This window comes from Terrapene carolina, unplaced genomic scaffold, assembly GCF_002925995.2.
Source record: "Terrapene carolina triunguis isolate 2854851 unplaced genomic scaffold, T_m_triunguis-2.0 Scaffold232, whole genome shotgun sequence".
NCBI lineage: Eukaryota > Metazoa > Chordata > Testudines > Emydidae > Terrapene > Terrapene triunguis.
The window spans coordinates 8,881,442-8,894,199 of record NW_020664583.1 but is presented as its reverse complement, the minus strand read 5'-3'; the positions used below and the strand labels follow the sequence as shown (position 1 = coordinate 8,894,199).

The following is a 12,758-nucleotide window of genomic DNA, read 5'->3' as shown; positions in this document are numbered from 1 at the left end:
TATACTTTAAATGTTTAATCACATGGCACAAAATTAAGAATTTTTTTTTTTTTTTTAAACCTGCATAGGCCACCTGAGCTGGAAAAAAGTTCTTATCAAGAAATAGAGGACTACACTCTTGAATCTGTTCCAGTGCCCTGAACTCAGGAAGATGTATGCCAGGTCAGATCTGCATCCACACTAATTCTCATTACAATTTTCCCTTTCAACTTTGGGGGGGGGGGGGGGGGGGTGGAGAGGAGAGAAAGGCTTATATAATGTTCCATTTAATGATTTTTCACTGAAATAGTCACACTGGCATAAGATGGTAAATCAGAAACTACATACTAATGAGTTGTGTTAGAATGGAGATTGTTTTTGTTCTACTTTATTTTTCTGACCACTAATCCTACAGTTTTATTGGTAAAGGCTAACACAACACAACAGCAATGAGCTTAAAAGGACAGAGGCAGGACACTGTGTTTTTAAACTTTATTTTCAGAGCTATGTTTAGACTATTGATTAAAATGTTATAATTTAATATGCAATTTAAAAAGGCTACCAAGGCTATTTGGATATTAGAGAGGACTAGACATGGACAAGGTTAACAGGTTACTCAAGCACTAGCTGATACTAGTTTGCTCATGCCACTGAAGTAGGATCTTTCCCTTTCACTCATCACCTCAAAATGCAGAGGCCTTCTACAGAAATTGCATTCTGCTGAAGAGTGCGGTTTCAACTCCAGACCAACGTTCTTCCACGTAGCCATCAGTGTCTCTGTTAGACAAAAGGAAGACATTTAAGAATATTCTGATTTTAATAAGCTTTCAGTACCTAGAATGCTTTCCAAAACACTGAGTACTACAAATGATGAATTGCAATGTTTAGAGGTGAGGTGAAAGTAAAAATAACCCAAAACAAACAACAAAAAGCTACCTACTTGAAATGCCTGACACCTTTTGCTTAGCAAAAGAAAGGTGTGGAGGAAGCTCTCAAATACCGACACTAGTTCACCTTCAAAGTTATGAATCTATCTATCTATCTATCTATCTATCCATCCATCCATCCATCCATCCACCCACAGCCCATTATTCTTATTCCATAATAAAATGGAACTGCCTTTCTTCAGAGAATCAAAAAGTACTTAAAGCCTTTCAATATGGTCACAGCCTTTACCCCATTTTACGGTTTACTAAACTGAATTCGTGGAAACATTCCCAGGGCCACTATAGTCTGTCTACACATACCCTGGAAGCAAGCCTATGCCAGGTCAACAGACTTGGGGTTGTGCTCTAAAAATAGTTGTATAGACAGCACTTTGAAGTTGTGGCTCAGGCTCTGAAGCCCACCCGATAATCTTCGGAACCCAGGCTCCAGCCCAAGCTGCAACTTCAAAATGCTGTCTCCGTAGCTAGTTTTAGAGTGCTAGCATGAGCCATGCCAACTCTGTTAACTGGGCTGAGAGGCTCACTTGTGCAGACTTCCCAGCTCTGCCTGGACTCACTAGGTTAAAAAAATCCAGGAGTCCCAAATCTCATTTTCCAGCTATTAACTGGTATAAATTAATCAGGACTAAATGGTGAGATACCAGGCTACTTTGCTGTAACAAATATTGATTAAATGTACAGATGACTAGGTGATTTCTTATGGAAACTGCAAAATCACAGAGTAGCACTATTAAACAAGCATCCACTATAAGACAATACCTCTGTTTATAAAAATATATATCCTTAAACTAGAATGTGTAAAAGAACCATAAGATGGCTGAAGACTGGTTTAGTACTGCTCTGGGCTTTTGTATTGCAGCATTTTGTAGCTTTCAGACAGAGGGCTACCACCACTCATGCTCAAAGGCAAATCAATGGGAAACATTGACAGCACTTTCTAACACTTCATTTGTAGCAATAGTTCATCTTCTTCCAAAGTGAGCTTTCCCAGCTAGGCCAAGCAAGGTGTAGATATTTTCTTTAAGTTACCAATAGATCAGGGATCATATCGTAATTCTTCAGAATGAAGATTCTATAAAATGCTCTAGTGTTCTTAACTCTGTCCGAGTCCATTCACTCACCAAGGAAATAATTCATCATCTGAGGTGTGTGATGAGGAGTTGGGGCAATACGCAGTAGCTCTTCTCCACGTGGAACTGTGGGGTAGTTTATTGCCTGGACATAAATGCTGTGCTTACTCATCAGTCTGTCACAGATCTCAGTATTTTTAGCAGCATCTGCAACCTAGATTTACAAAATGGTCAAGTTCAAGGTAACGAACTACGCATGTGTAATTATCAGAATACATAATCCCAAACAACCTTATAGGTTTGAAAAGTTAGTTAAAAGCCACAATCTGTGGAAAATTCCAGTTTAAGTATGGACTACCCACAAAAATCAGAATTTCATCATTTTGTCCTCCCTGTGCTTATTAGAACAGAACATGGTATAGAAGGGAAATTTAAAACTTCCCTCTAGTATTCTTGCCAGAATACTTCCAATGAATAATTCCTTCAGTATGTATTTTTGTACACTTGAAGATATTTAAATTTAGTATATTGTACAAATAGGAAAGTACAAAGTTAGTTAAGTGTGAATGGAACTTATAGCATTTGCCAGTTCAATTTGTTGGCTAACACCCTGCTGCACATTTTTTTTTTTAAAAAAAACAGCAGGTTTTAGTCATTTAAGGAAAACCCTCAGCTTCAGCCTACATCATACTACAAAAACCTAAAATAAGCTATGCACTTTACATGCTGTGTAAGAATATAAGTCAGATTCAGCTTCAGGTATTTTCTGTACTACAAACAAGTTTATTCTTGTGGAACATCTTTCCATAAACTTAAAAAGAAAAGACACCATAAATGTTTAGTTACCCTGATTGGAATGATGTGACTGGGACAGTGTACTACAGGGAGTCCAGCATCCATCAGCATTTGTCTCATGAGTTTAACATTGCGTTGGTGCTGGCGTCGAAGAACTTGCCCTTCCGCACTCTTTAGAGTTCTAACTGATTCAAGCGCACCAGCTAACAGCATGGGTGGCAGGGATGTTGTGAAAATGAAGCCAGCAGCATAGGAACGTACAGTGTCTATCAAAGAACTTGTACTGGAAATGTACCCGCCAACACAACCAAATGCTTTGCCTGAAAAGAAGAAACCGTGTCAAGATTATTTACTCTATCTTTTTTAGAAAAGATAACTGCAAGCCAGGATCTGACAGTTGTACTTATTTTTTCTTGGACTCGGAGATCATTCTGACACAAACATTTAAGTAGAACTCCAAATCCTGACCTTCCTATCAGCAACACAATTAGGTCTTTCCAATAATTTAGTACACAATAAGGGTCCTCAATTTTATTCTAGTGCTTACAAATTAGTGGTAAATTAGTACAAGACAAGGTTAATCCACTCCACCCCACCCCACAAAAATCCCACGCTGTTATGAAGAAACCATGTGACTGCTACGAGAGTATTGTTTAAGACAAAAAAATTCACAAACAGCACCTACTAGTGTTTCCTAGGACAAAAGATTCTTGCACTGTATTTTAATGCCAGTGAAGAAAAATGTAAATCCTACCCAAAAATAAACAAATTCAGTAAGTATTAGAATATATTTTATTACTCCAAATGAGTTTAAACACTCAGGACCATTATTTGTACTCCACTACCTCTGCTTTTTTCTCCAGCAGGTTTAGATGGGTAATCTATTCCTGAGATAACTAAAAATAGCCCTCACTCCTGTCCTCTCTTTGCATCTTATTTATGTGCTTCATGCAATCTACTGGGCATGTACAGTAATCACCATTTCAAAAGAATATTACCCAATAGTTAAAGGCCAAAACAAAGCCAAATTAAACTGAAGCCTATTGCACTATTTTTCTGTTTATATCATGCTGACGTTTGAGATTGCAAATAAAATTCTTAGAAAAACATGTGGTGGTGATTTGGTTTAAGGTGGAGTTTCAACTCTTGCTCTATATTTTTAAGTACACAGTTTAAACGGATTTTCACAGTTTCCAGTATTTGAACTCTAATAGTTCAAAAACAGTCTGAGTTGCATCCAAAAGAATTTTCTTGGTTCTTTCAGTTCTTGCCAAATCTCCTTACATAACTCCCATCTCAGGTTTCTGGATTAGGAACATTCCACTTTACACAAAGGAGAGTTAAGATCTAAATATAGAGCACGGCACCACAATTAACTTTCTCACACATGAATTCACTGATAGAGGTGTAGTGACTATGCCACTAGGGTCATTTTGCTAACTTACCATTTCAGATGGCATTTTTGAATCAGCCTAAGTGACTTAGCACAAGTGCCTTTGAAAATTAATAGAACTGGTGAGCATAAGGGCAGGTCTACACTTACTTCCTGGTCCGGCCGTAAGCAATCGATCTTTGGGATCGATTTATCGCGTCTTGTCTAGACGCGATAAATCGATCCCAGAAGTGCTCGCCGTCAACGCTGGTACTCCAGCTCGGCGAGAGGAGTACGCGGCATCGACGGGGGAGCCTGCCTGCCGCGTCTGGACCCGCGGTAAGTTCGAACTAAGGTACTTCGAATTCAGCTACGTTATTAACGTAGCTGAATTTGCGTACCTTAGTTCGAAGTGGGGGGTTAGTGTGGACCAGGCCTTAGTCATTCAGGTAGTTTTAAAAATCCCATGCTTCACTTCCTAGGAACAAGTCAGTTTACTGACATGATTTGAGTTCATTTTATTCCTTCACCTTGTCTGCAGCGTGAACTTTGCTGGCATTTGTACAAAAACAGTTTACACACTTTTGTAACTAAAAAGGCCAGAAGATACACATACCAAGTGTTCCAGAGATTATGTCCATTTTATGCATGACTCCATCCCGATCGCCTATGCCACCACCCCGAGCTCCATACAGCCCAACAGCATGTACTTCATCTACAAAAGTGATTGCCCCATGCTCATGAGCTACATCACACAATTCTTCCAATGGACACACTGCACCTGAGATCAAAACAGTAATCACAATTAATCACAAGTTCTTGCTTTTGATGGTATATACATATTTTGTAGCTTAAAGAAAAAGACAATTTATGTTTCAGTAAGTCACCTATTTAACAAAGGATACAAGCTTTTTAAAACAGACTCACCATCCATTGAGTGAACAGTTTCAAATGCAACAATTTTGGGAGTAGATGGATCTGATTTTTTCAGTAGTTCTCGGAGATGATTGACATCATTATGGCGAAATATGTGCTTAGGCACTCTGCTGTTCCGAATTCCTTGAATCATGGAGGCATGGTTTCCGGCATCTGAGTAAATCTCACAGCCTGAGGGGACAACCAAAGGTTACTAGTAGTTATGGCTGTACTGAAAGAGGACAGATTGTACAGCTACCTAAAAATTATATGAAATGGGATTGTGCTGGTAAATTTGTGTTTTAGCCCCAGAAGAGAGTCGCCGCTATAGAAATTCTTGTTAAATATTTTATCGCAAAGTTTCTGATTTAAGACAGGATACCCACTGAAATAGCTGTATTTTTTATTTTTGCTTTACAGTGCTTCTGAAATTAAGACACTAACTTGCATAACTGTCTTAAGACAAGTAAACACCCAATCCCAAAGAAATATACTTTAAGGTTAATTTTATATTTGGAAGTTACAGAAGTCTTAACTGTAGACATTTCTCCAGCAACAGCAGATACAAGATTGGAAAGAGTCAGTTTACCAGCGTTAACCATATCCTGGACTATAGCAGGGGAAAAACCATCCTTCCACCTGCAGCTACATGGGGTGGGGAAAACAGTAGGTCTTTCCAGAAGTGAAGCCAACCTCTAGAAACAGCAGGGAGTTACAGCAACTGGGCAGGAAGACCTCCAACTTGGGCATCATTTGCTGCCACCCATCCCTCCAATATCTCCCCTCAGCCCGTGATATCAGCAGGTTGCTTTTACAGTTTGAAGGTCAGACATTTTCTGGTTGATTCTGTTTTCAACTCATGTCCTTCTCACTCAGTCCCTCCACTGCCAGTCTCCTTTCTCCCTGCTCTTCTCCATCCTTCCCTACCCTTTAAAGTTCCTCACTTTTAGATTAAAGAGAATAAACGGAACGGAGATATGTACCAACCACCACCTTGGACACTCTGCTCGTAGTCTGAACCCCCACTATGTGTCTGATACAGGTGCAGCCTGATGAACTTATAATATGGTATATAGAACAATGCCCCAAATCCTAATCAAGGTGTTTAGGTGCCACCACAATAGAAATTAGTGAAGACTGCTTTTAAAAAAAAAGTGATATTTAGTGACCAAAAAATGGTCAGAATCTCAGGTATTATCTGAAAGAAGTTGGTTTTCAATGAAATTTCAGGGTATTTTATTTGCAGAACGTAGTATTACATTGCATAGTATCCAGTACATCAGATCTCACCTGGTAACATTTTAGCTAATGTGAAGAGAGTGGAATCATTAGCTACAAAGCATGATGAGAACAGCAATGCTGCATCTTTTCCATGGAGATCAGCCAACTCTTGCTCCAAATCAACATGAAATTTACTTGTTCCAGAAATATTTCTGGTGCCTCCTGCTCCAGCACCATGTTGTTTCAATGTATCCCTTTAAGAAACGTTCAAAAGGGAACCAGTGTTAATCAATACTATTTGACTCAGCTGCATGTGAACAATTCAGGAAGAGGGACATTATCTTCCATAAGAAACCACCATTCCTTAATAACTTACATAAAAGCAGTAGTGGTTAAAGAGAAATGGGTACAAGAGGTGCAACTGTGTTTGTTTGCAGTTTGAATAAGGATCTTGAAGGCCAAAATTAAGTTTTGCAAGGAACTTCATGAGCTCAAAGCTAATGCAATTTACTAGCTGCGCCCCTTACAAAAATTGTAGGACTCCACTGCCTTATGCTGAGCTATCTATATTTAATAGGTACTGAGACATGTTAAGATAATTACAGTATGCTGTCCAGCAGTTTTCCATAAGCCCCCATATATAACCAAATACACAAAGGAGGAATATCAGGGTTCACCACTTAAAGTGTTGCAGCACTAGAGCCAACTATATTTTAAGTTGTTTTATGACAGTTAGTAGTCAAACATGTGAGAAGGGAGGATTATCCATGTGCTAAAAAGTAATACTCTGAGTTAGTTTCCTGTAGATCACTGCATACCTTGTGGTTACCAAACATTTTACTTTTAATTGAAGTTATAGAACTACTTACATAACAGCTCCACACACTCGAGGGTGGCGACTCATCCCTAGGTAATCGTTGCTGCACCATACAGACACCTCTTTTTTGCTGATAAGGGAATCAGAGTAGTCATCTGCCATAGGAAAGACCTGTGCCCTTCGGTTCACAGTTTTGAATACACGGTACGTGTGATCCTTTTTTTTCTCATCAATTTTTTTCTCAAAGAACTGATCATACTGGAAAGTAGAAACAGCTAGAAGAGGAGAGAGGCTATTAAATACAAGAAAGAATTAACACTTTTGAATGTCAAAAGAGCTGTCTGCAGCTGGATACTGCAAAAATGGATTTAGCAGACTAATAGATTCAAATTTATTTTGCTAATCAAACAAGATTGATCCTTACATTTTGGCAAGTTATCCTGAAGCAGATGAGACACTCTTTCTGGTTTTTGCTTTAACATAATATCCTGGAACTTCTTCAGCAAGCCATTCTGCTCTTCTCCAGAAGTCTTGATGTTTATCACAGTGGGATTCACTGGTGTTTTAGTAAACTCTGTACATTTGAGATGTTGCAAAGAAATCCAGTGATTATTAAAGTCAGTTTGACACCATCTTATATCAAAAAGATATACAAAAGATTGTCTGCCATGAAAAGTTATGAATCCAGTATCTTAAACTGTTTAAAATAAAAAAAAAAATCTTAGTTGAGACACTAAAGCAGAGCGATGAGACTCAGAAGCTGAAGAGAAAGCCATACTTTCCTCAGACCTTGTGAAATCAGATCTTGTCTAACAAAAACTGAGGTCCAATTGAGAAGATTCAATAATTGTCTGGGACCAATTCAGTTGACATAAGAAGTTGGTATGTAGGCTACGAGAGCCAAACACATGCTTTAGTTGTAGGTAAAAGTGTTTCTCTATTATTCCAAGCTTCTGTTCTATTGATATGGATCGTTGTTACCAGGGCTTGCAGCAGACTGGAAAAGCTGGAGTGAACGGGTAAAGAAAAAACTGACTTCTTCCAGAGGAAGCAGCAAGACTTAGTATTGGTGAAAGAAAAGCCTTCGTTTAACACAAAGTTTTGACAAAACTACTAATCTTATTTGTCTGGTGACACGTGCAATGGGACACCAATTTCTGATCAGGGCCATAAGGCACTACTACAATCAAAATACTAAGGAGAAGACGGTCCAGGGTGGAAGGGAGGTGGTTTCTATTAAATTACTTCTTTTCTCTAGTGTCCTGCTTTGCACTTTCCAGCCTGTAGCTGCTTAATTCTTTGAATATGTTCATGTAGGCAGCAATGCTAATGTGTTCTACATATTGAATTTTTATAAGCAATATCAAGAGGTATTTCTTAGAGCTAACTGATAAAGAGTGCTGTAGTTTGACATATTTGTTTTGCAATTAGAACATAATTCTCACTAAACCCAGCTGCAAAAACAGAACAAAACAACCCAAGGAGTTGGTATAAAATAGATTACACAACAAACTGAGTAATATAAACAGCACTGCATGAGCACAATTAAAATTCCTATATTCTGCAATAAAATCCTTTTGTTGCAGTGTCCCATGACTCTCCCTCTGGCCTATAAGGTAGCAATTATGTCAAACTTGGCTTTTATCGCTAAGACTAGTGCTAGCAAGCAGAGTGTTACAAGAGAGTATATTTCACTGTCTATTGCAGCATACATAAAAACATACCTTTCCTTACAGCCTGCATTTCCTGCACATCCTCTTGGAGTTCTAGGCTGGCTTTGCAGAAAACATTACTATTCCTAGGGTTCATCTGAGCTGCCAGGAAAGGGCATTTAGTGGCAGAGCTCTGACTAGTACTCTGGCTAGTAACAGCAGGTGGATGGCTAATAGGCAGTTGGGATCCACTGGTGTTCTCCTGGGACACATCTTTGGAATTTTTGGCCTCTTGGATAGGAGAAACAAAACAAGGGTTAAAAAACAGAAACTGGGGTGATCTGATTGCACAAGAACATAAAACTTCTCTGACAACTATTACACTAAACCACAAGCCATTCAGAATTGCTCAACTGAGCCATCTGTACTTGTATTATCACACAAAGTATGACTTTTCAGTATCTGATGAACATTTAAACCCAAATTTTCTTGGAGTGCAATACTATTGCCTCTTCCCCAAATGAGGAGACAGTGTGCTTTGTGGATGAGTTAATTTCAACTTAAATTTTTTTCAGCTGACAGTTTCCCAGTTGCCCCTTCTCCCCTACTATTTCTGATTATAAATCCTCTAGGGAATTTTCTCAACCAGAGTCAATAAACAGCCACAAATCATAAGATATCTGAGAACTCTACTGACCTGGATTTGCACCAATTACATAGTTATGATCAGCAGAACTTTGCTCTCAGACATTACATTAGAGTTTGCAGAGTATGAACTTCAGTTTTAAAATAGTCCAATTACTTTCAAAGAAGTATGTTAAGTTTTAAGCAGTAAGTGTTTGATTAAGATTAAGAGAAGATTAAGCAAAATACTTAGAGAGTACACCAGCTCAGGCAGTTACAGTTTCCAGAAGTTTCCTTCTGGCTGGGCAGTTCCCAAAGTGTTTTTAAAAAGTTCTTCCTTGTCTACGTAAGCAGGAAGCATTAGCATTTATTAAACAAGTCAAGGGTTGTTATTGTGAAAAACAATTGAATAAAAGTGACATCCTGGAAATCTTACAGATTTCCACCCTATGGTCATTACCAGTGAAGATTAACGTAGTGCAGGTACATGCAAGTTTAAAGGATGGAATGTTGTAGAATAATGCACCTAGGATGCAAGTTATCTGACAAGAGCAAATTATATCCAACTAAAGTGGTCCTGTAATAATTTACGGTCTGCTTTGCAACAGCCCCAGGGACAATTCACTTTCCTCTTGTGGAGACAACATTGCTTCTTCTATACTGCATACCTTTTCACTTTTGCTCCCACAGCAAAAGGTGCGCATTATAGCATTTTCTGCATTTCCTAGGTTTTTGGAAGGTGGTGTGTTCCTCAAACAACCAGGTTCCCCCTCCCACAATTTGCCATTCAATTGGTCAGTGTGTAGCACACACTGAAACGGATTTCATTTACACTTCTACTGTATTACAAGAAAGCCAAGATTCAGATGTGTTACCAAATCCAAAGTTTAGAATTCCAAACTCATAACACTATTCGAAGTGCAACAAGCAAGGCACTGAATTTTACAGTATTAAGCAGTTTACCTTCAAAGCAAAGTTTAATAAACCAGACAAACTAAAATCAGAGACCAGTCTTTTTTTTTTTTTTTTTTTAAAAACAAAACAAGAAAACTGAAGTGTTTGAACAAGAACATAAGCAACACTGAGTAAGGACAACATTTTGAGATGTTTACTGGTAAACATTTCAGTCTTTTTGAGGTGTTCATGCCAGTCACTGAGAAAGCAAAATTAGGGGCAATTGAGAGGTTCTACTGTACAGCCTCTCATAACCTGACAAATTAAAGGCAAAGGATGGGATCTAATATTAAACATAAATACAGTTGTAAGTAGAATCTAAAAAGCCTTATGATGAGAAAGCTTAAAATTAGATTAAAATAAATAAGCTTCTGGATATGGTAGCTTGTACATCATTAACTAGCTATAAAAAGAAACACAAAATTGACACTGACTGTCATTGGGTGAGGTGGTTTCTTCAGCTTGTTGGCAGTGAACAACTGAAGTACCCAGGGCACGGGAAGCAGGCTTGGTCCCAACTTCCATCATTTTAGGGCAGCTCTGAGCATAAAAGAGCAGTGACTTGCCAGCCTTCTGCAGAAAAGCCTGGGATACCCGTGACAGGAAGGGGCAGCGGCGAACAACAGTTTCCATTTTTGGATTTTTTGATCCTGTAGCAAAATATAGAAATGATAACAATGTTAAATGTAAGTGTTAGATCATTTCTTACATATAAAACCATTTTCCAGACTACTTCAGAGTTGAATAATACACAATACAATTAGGTTATAGCAGATGGAAAGCAGTACAGTGTGGTATTTACTAATAATAATGGGATGACTTAAGCAAAGAACCAGGTAGAGTATCAGAAATATCTTCTTAACGAGGAGACATAGGGGGGCTGAGCAACAGTCTTCCAAAAGGAAGTGGAGGGAGAGCCCTGGCACATTTAAATGGACATCAGCAGCCTATTCACGGAACTGTTGGGTTTCTTAACTGACTGTAAGATTACTGTAATAAGCCAACACTTAAAATTACTCCCCTCCCCCGGTTTACTTTGGGTTAGCGTCCCTGGGCTTGCACACGCAAGGGGAGGGAGCACAACACAAAACCAATACGAAAAAGCGATTTTACAATCGCCCCGGGGGGCAGTTGTACCCCCCCCGGACTATTTGTAACGGATACGATTTCAGCTTGACCGTACCCCCGTCACACCGGGCTGCGGCTGGAGGAAGACTAGGGCCGTAGGGCGCTGGGGAAGAGGGGCGCACGGAGGAGAGGCCCTAGGCGGCTCCCCCGAGTGCTGGGCCAGCGGAAAGCGGCATGGAGCTGAGTGCCCCCGGGGGAACCTCAGCCTGCCTTGGCAAGCCGCGCACGGAGAGCGCCATGCGCCTGGAGGGGTCCCCGGCGCCCCCACATCCCCGCCCGCTCCCCGGGGCGGCGCAGCGTCCCCAGTCTCGGGACCAGCCGCGGCCGGCGGGCCCCGCGAGGACCCTGCCTGACCCGCGCCGAGCGTGACCTCGCCTCACTCGCTGCCGTTCCGCTCCTCCGACTCTCCTCCGATGTTTTCGGGCCGCTGCTACCTATATAATCGCCCCGAGCACCGCGCAGGCGCACAGTAGGACGACGCCCAGCAGTACCCCCCCCCCTCCAGCCACACGGCAGAGGCGCATGCGCAGCCCCTCCCACAAGTCCCTTCCCGCACTATAGCGCATGCGCGATCTCCTGCTTTCCCACGTCTGTGCCTACGCGTTGCATGGAGGAGGGAGCAAGTGGTGCAGCGCTGGCTGCTGAGGGGCAGGGGCGGAGGGGCTGGGGGTTGAGGAAGGGACAGAGGCAGGTGGAAGGGAGGCGGGAAGGGAAGAGCTGGGGCAGAAGCTGCGATGCAGTTAGGCGCTGCCTCGGGGCAGTGGGGGCAGAAGAGGGAAGCTCAAAGGCAGAAGCGGGGAGAGAACAAGGACCTGCTGGGTGAGGAAAAGGGGACCCACCGGGCTGCTCCCTGGCGGCGGCTTGGCCTGGGAGTTAGGGCCTTGCGACTGAACAAGGTTCCGGGAGAAAGGTGGCTGCATATGGATCTGCCACAGGAAGGGAGTAACAGCCTCTCACTTCAAGCTAGTATGGGGAGAATGGAGGGGCACTGCCCCTTCCCCACCGTGGGGACAGCTGGAGGCAGCACTAGCCCCGTTGAGAGGCAGGGCAGTAGCTAGGGAGGCTGTAGGCTACATTTCCTGCCCTTTACACGCACTTCATTACTTCAGCTTTGTGATTCAGGGTTTCCATGTGAGAAGTGGTGATGTAATACGTGACCTAATGTTGAACAGGGGTTTGGGAATCACCTCCCAAGTTCTAGTTCTGGGTCTGCTACTGGTGCCCTGTGCAAGTTTTGGGAAGATATTTGAACTGAGGGGCTTGATTTATTTATTGTAAAATGGA

General features: G+C 41.2%; 1 protein-coding gene across 4 annotated transcripts; it reads right to left on the bottom strand.

Moving 5' to 3' along the window:
- Positions 1–458: 458 nt before the first annotated feature.
- ALAS1 (5'-aminolevulinate synthase 1) lies at positions 459–11,894 on the bottom strand. Of its 4 annotated transcripts, none has more exons than XM_024195713.2 (11): positions 11,850–11,894; positions 10,781–10,996; positions 8,841–9,059; positions 7,541–7,690; positions 7,169–7,391; positions 6,369–6,553; positions 5,091–5,270; positions 4,780–4,944; positions 2,843–3,111; positions 2,048–2,210; positions 459–756 (listed from the first exon to the last, which is right to left on the bottom strand). In XM_024195713.2, exons 2-11 carry the CDS (start codon positions 10,977–10,979, stop codon positions 596–598), a joined length of 1,914 nt encoding a protein of 637 aa, XP_024051481.1. In that variant the 5' UTR covers positions 10,980–10,996; positions 11,850–11,894; the 3' UTR covers positions 459–595. The 4 variants fall into 4 exon arrangements, with proteins under 4 accessions (XP_024051481.1, XP_024051483.1, XP_024051480.1 ...); XM_024195715.2 differs by having other exon boundaries at positions 11,855–11,886; XM_024195712.2 differs by having other exon boundaries at positions 11,530–11,866.
- Between the last annotated feature and the right edge of the window lie 864 nt (positions 11,895–12,758).

Coding starts and splice junctions, on each gene's coding strand:
- ALAS1 (XM_024195713.2), bottom strand. CDS start 10,979: ATGGAAACTGTTGTTCGCCGCTGCCCCTTCCTGTCACGGGTATCCCAG. Junction 5,271..6,368: donor ATTAGCTAAAATGTTACCAG/GTGAGATCTGAT, acceptor TTGTCCCCTCAG/GCTGTGAGATTTACTCAGAT. Junction 4,945..5,090: donor AACTGTTCACTCAATGGATG/GTGAGTCTGTTT, acceptor TTTTGATCTCAG/GTGCAGTGTGTCCATTGGAA.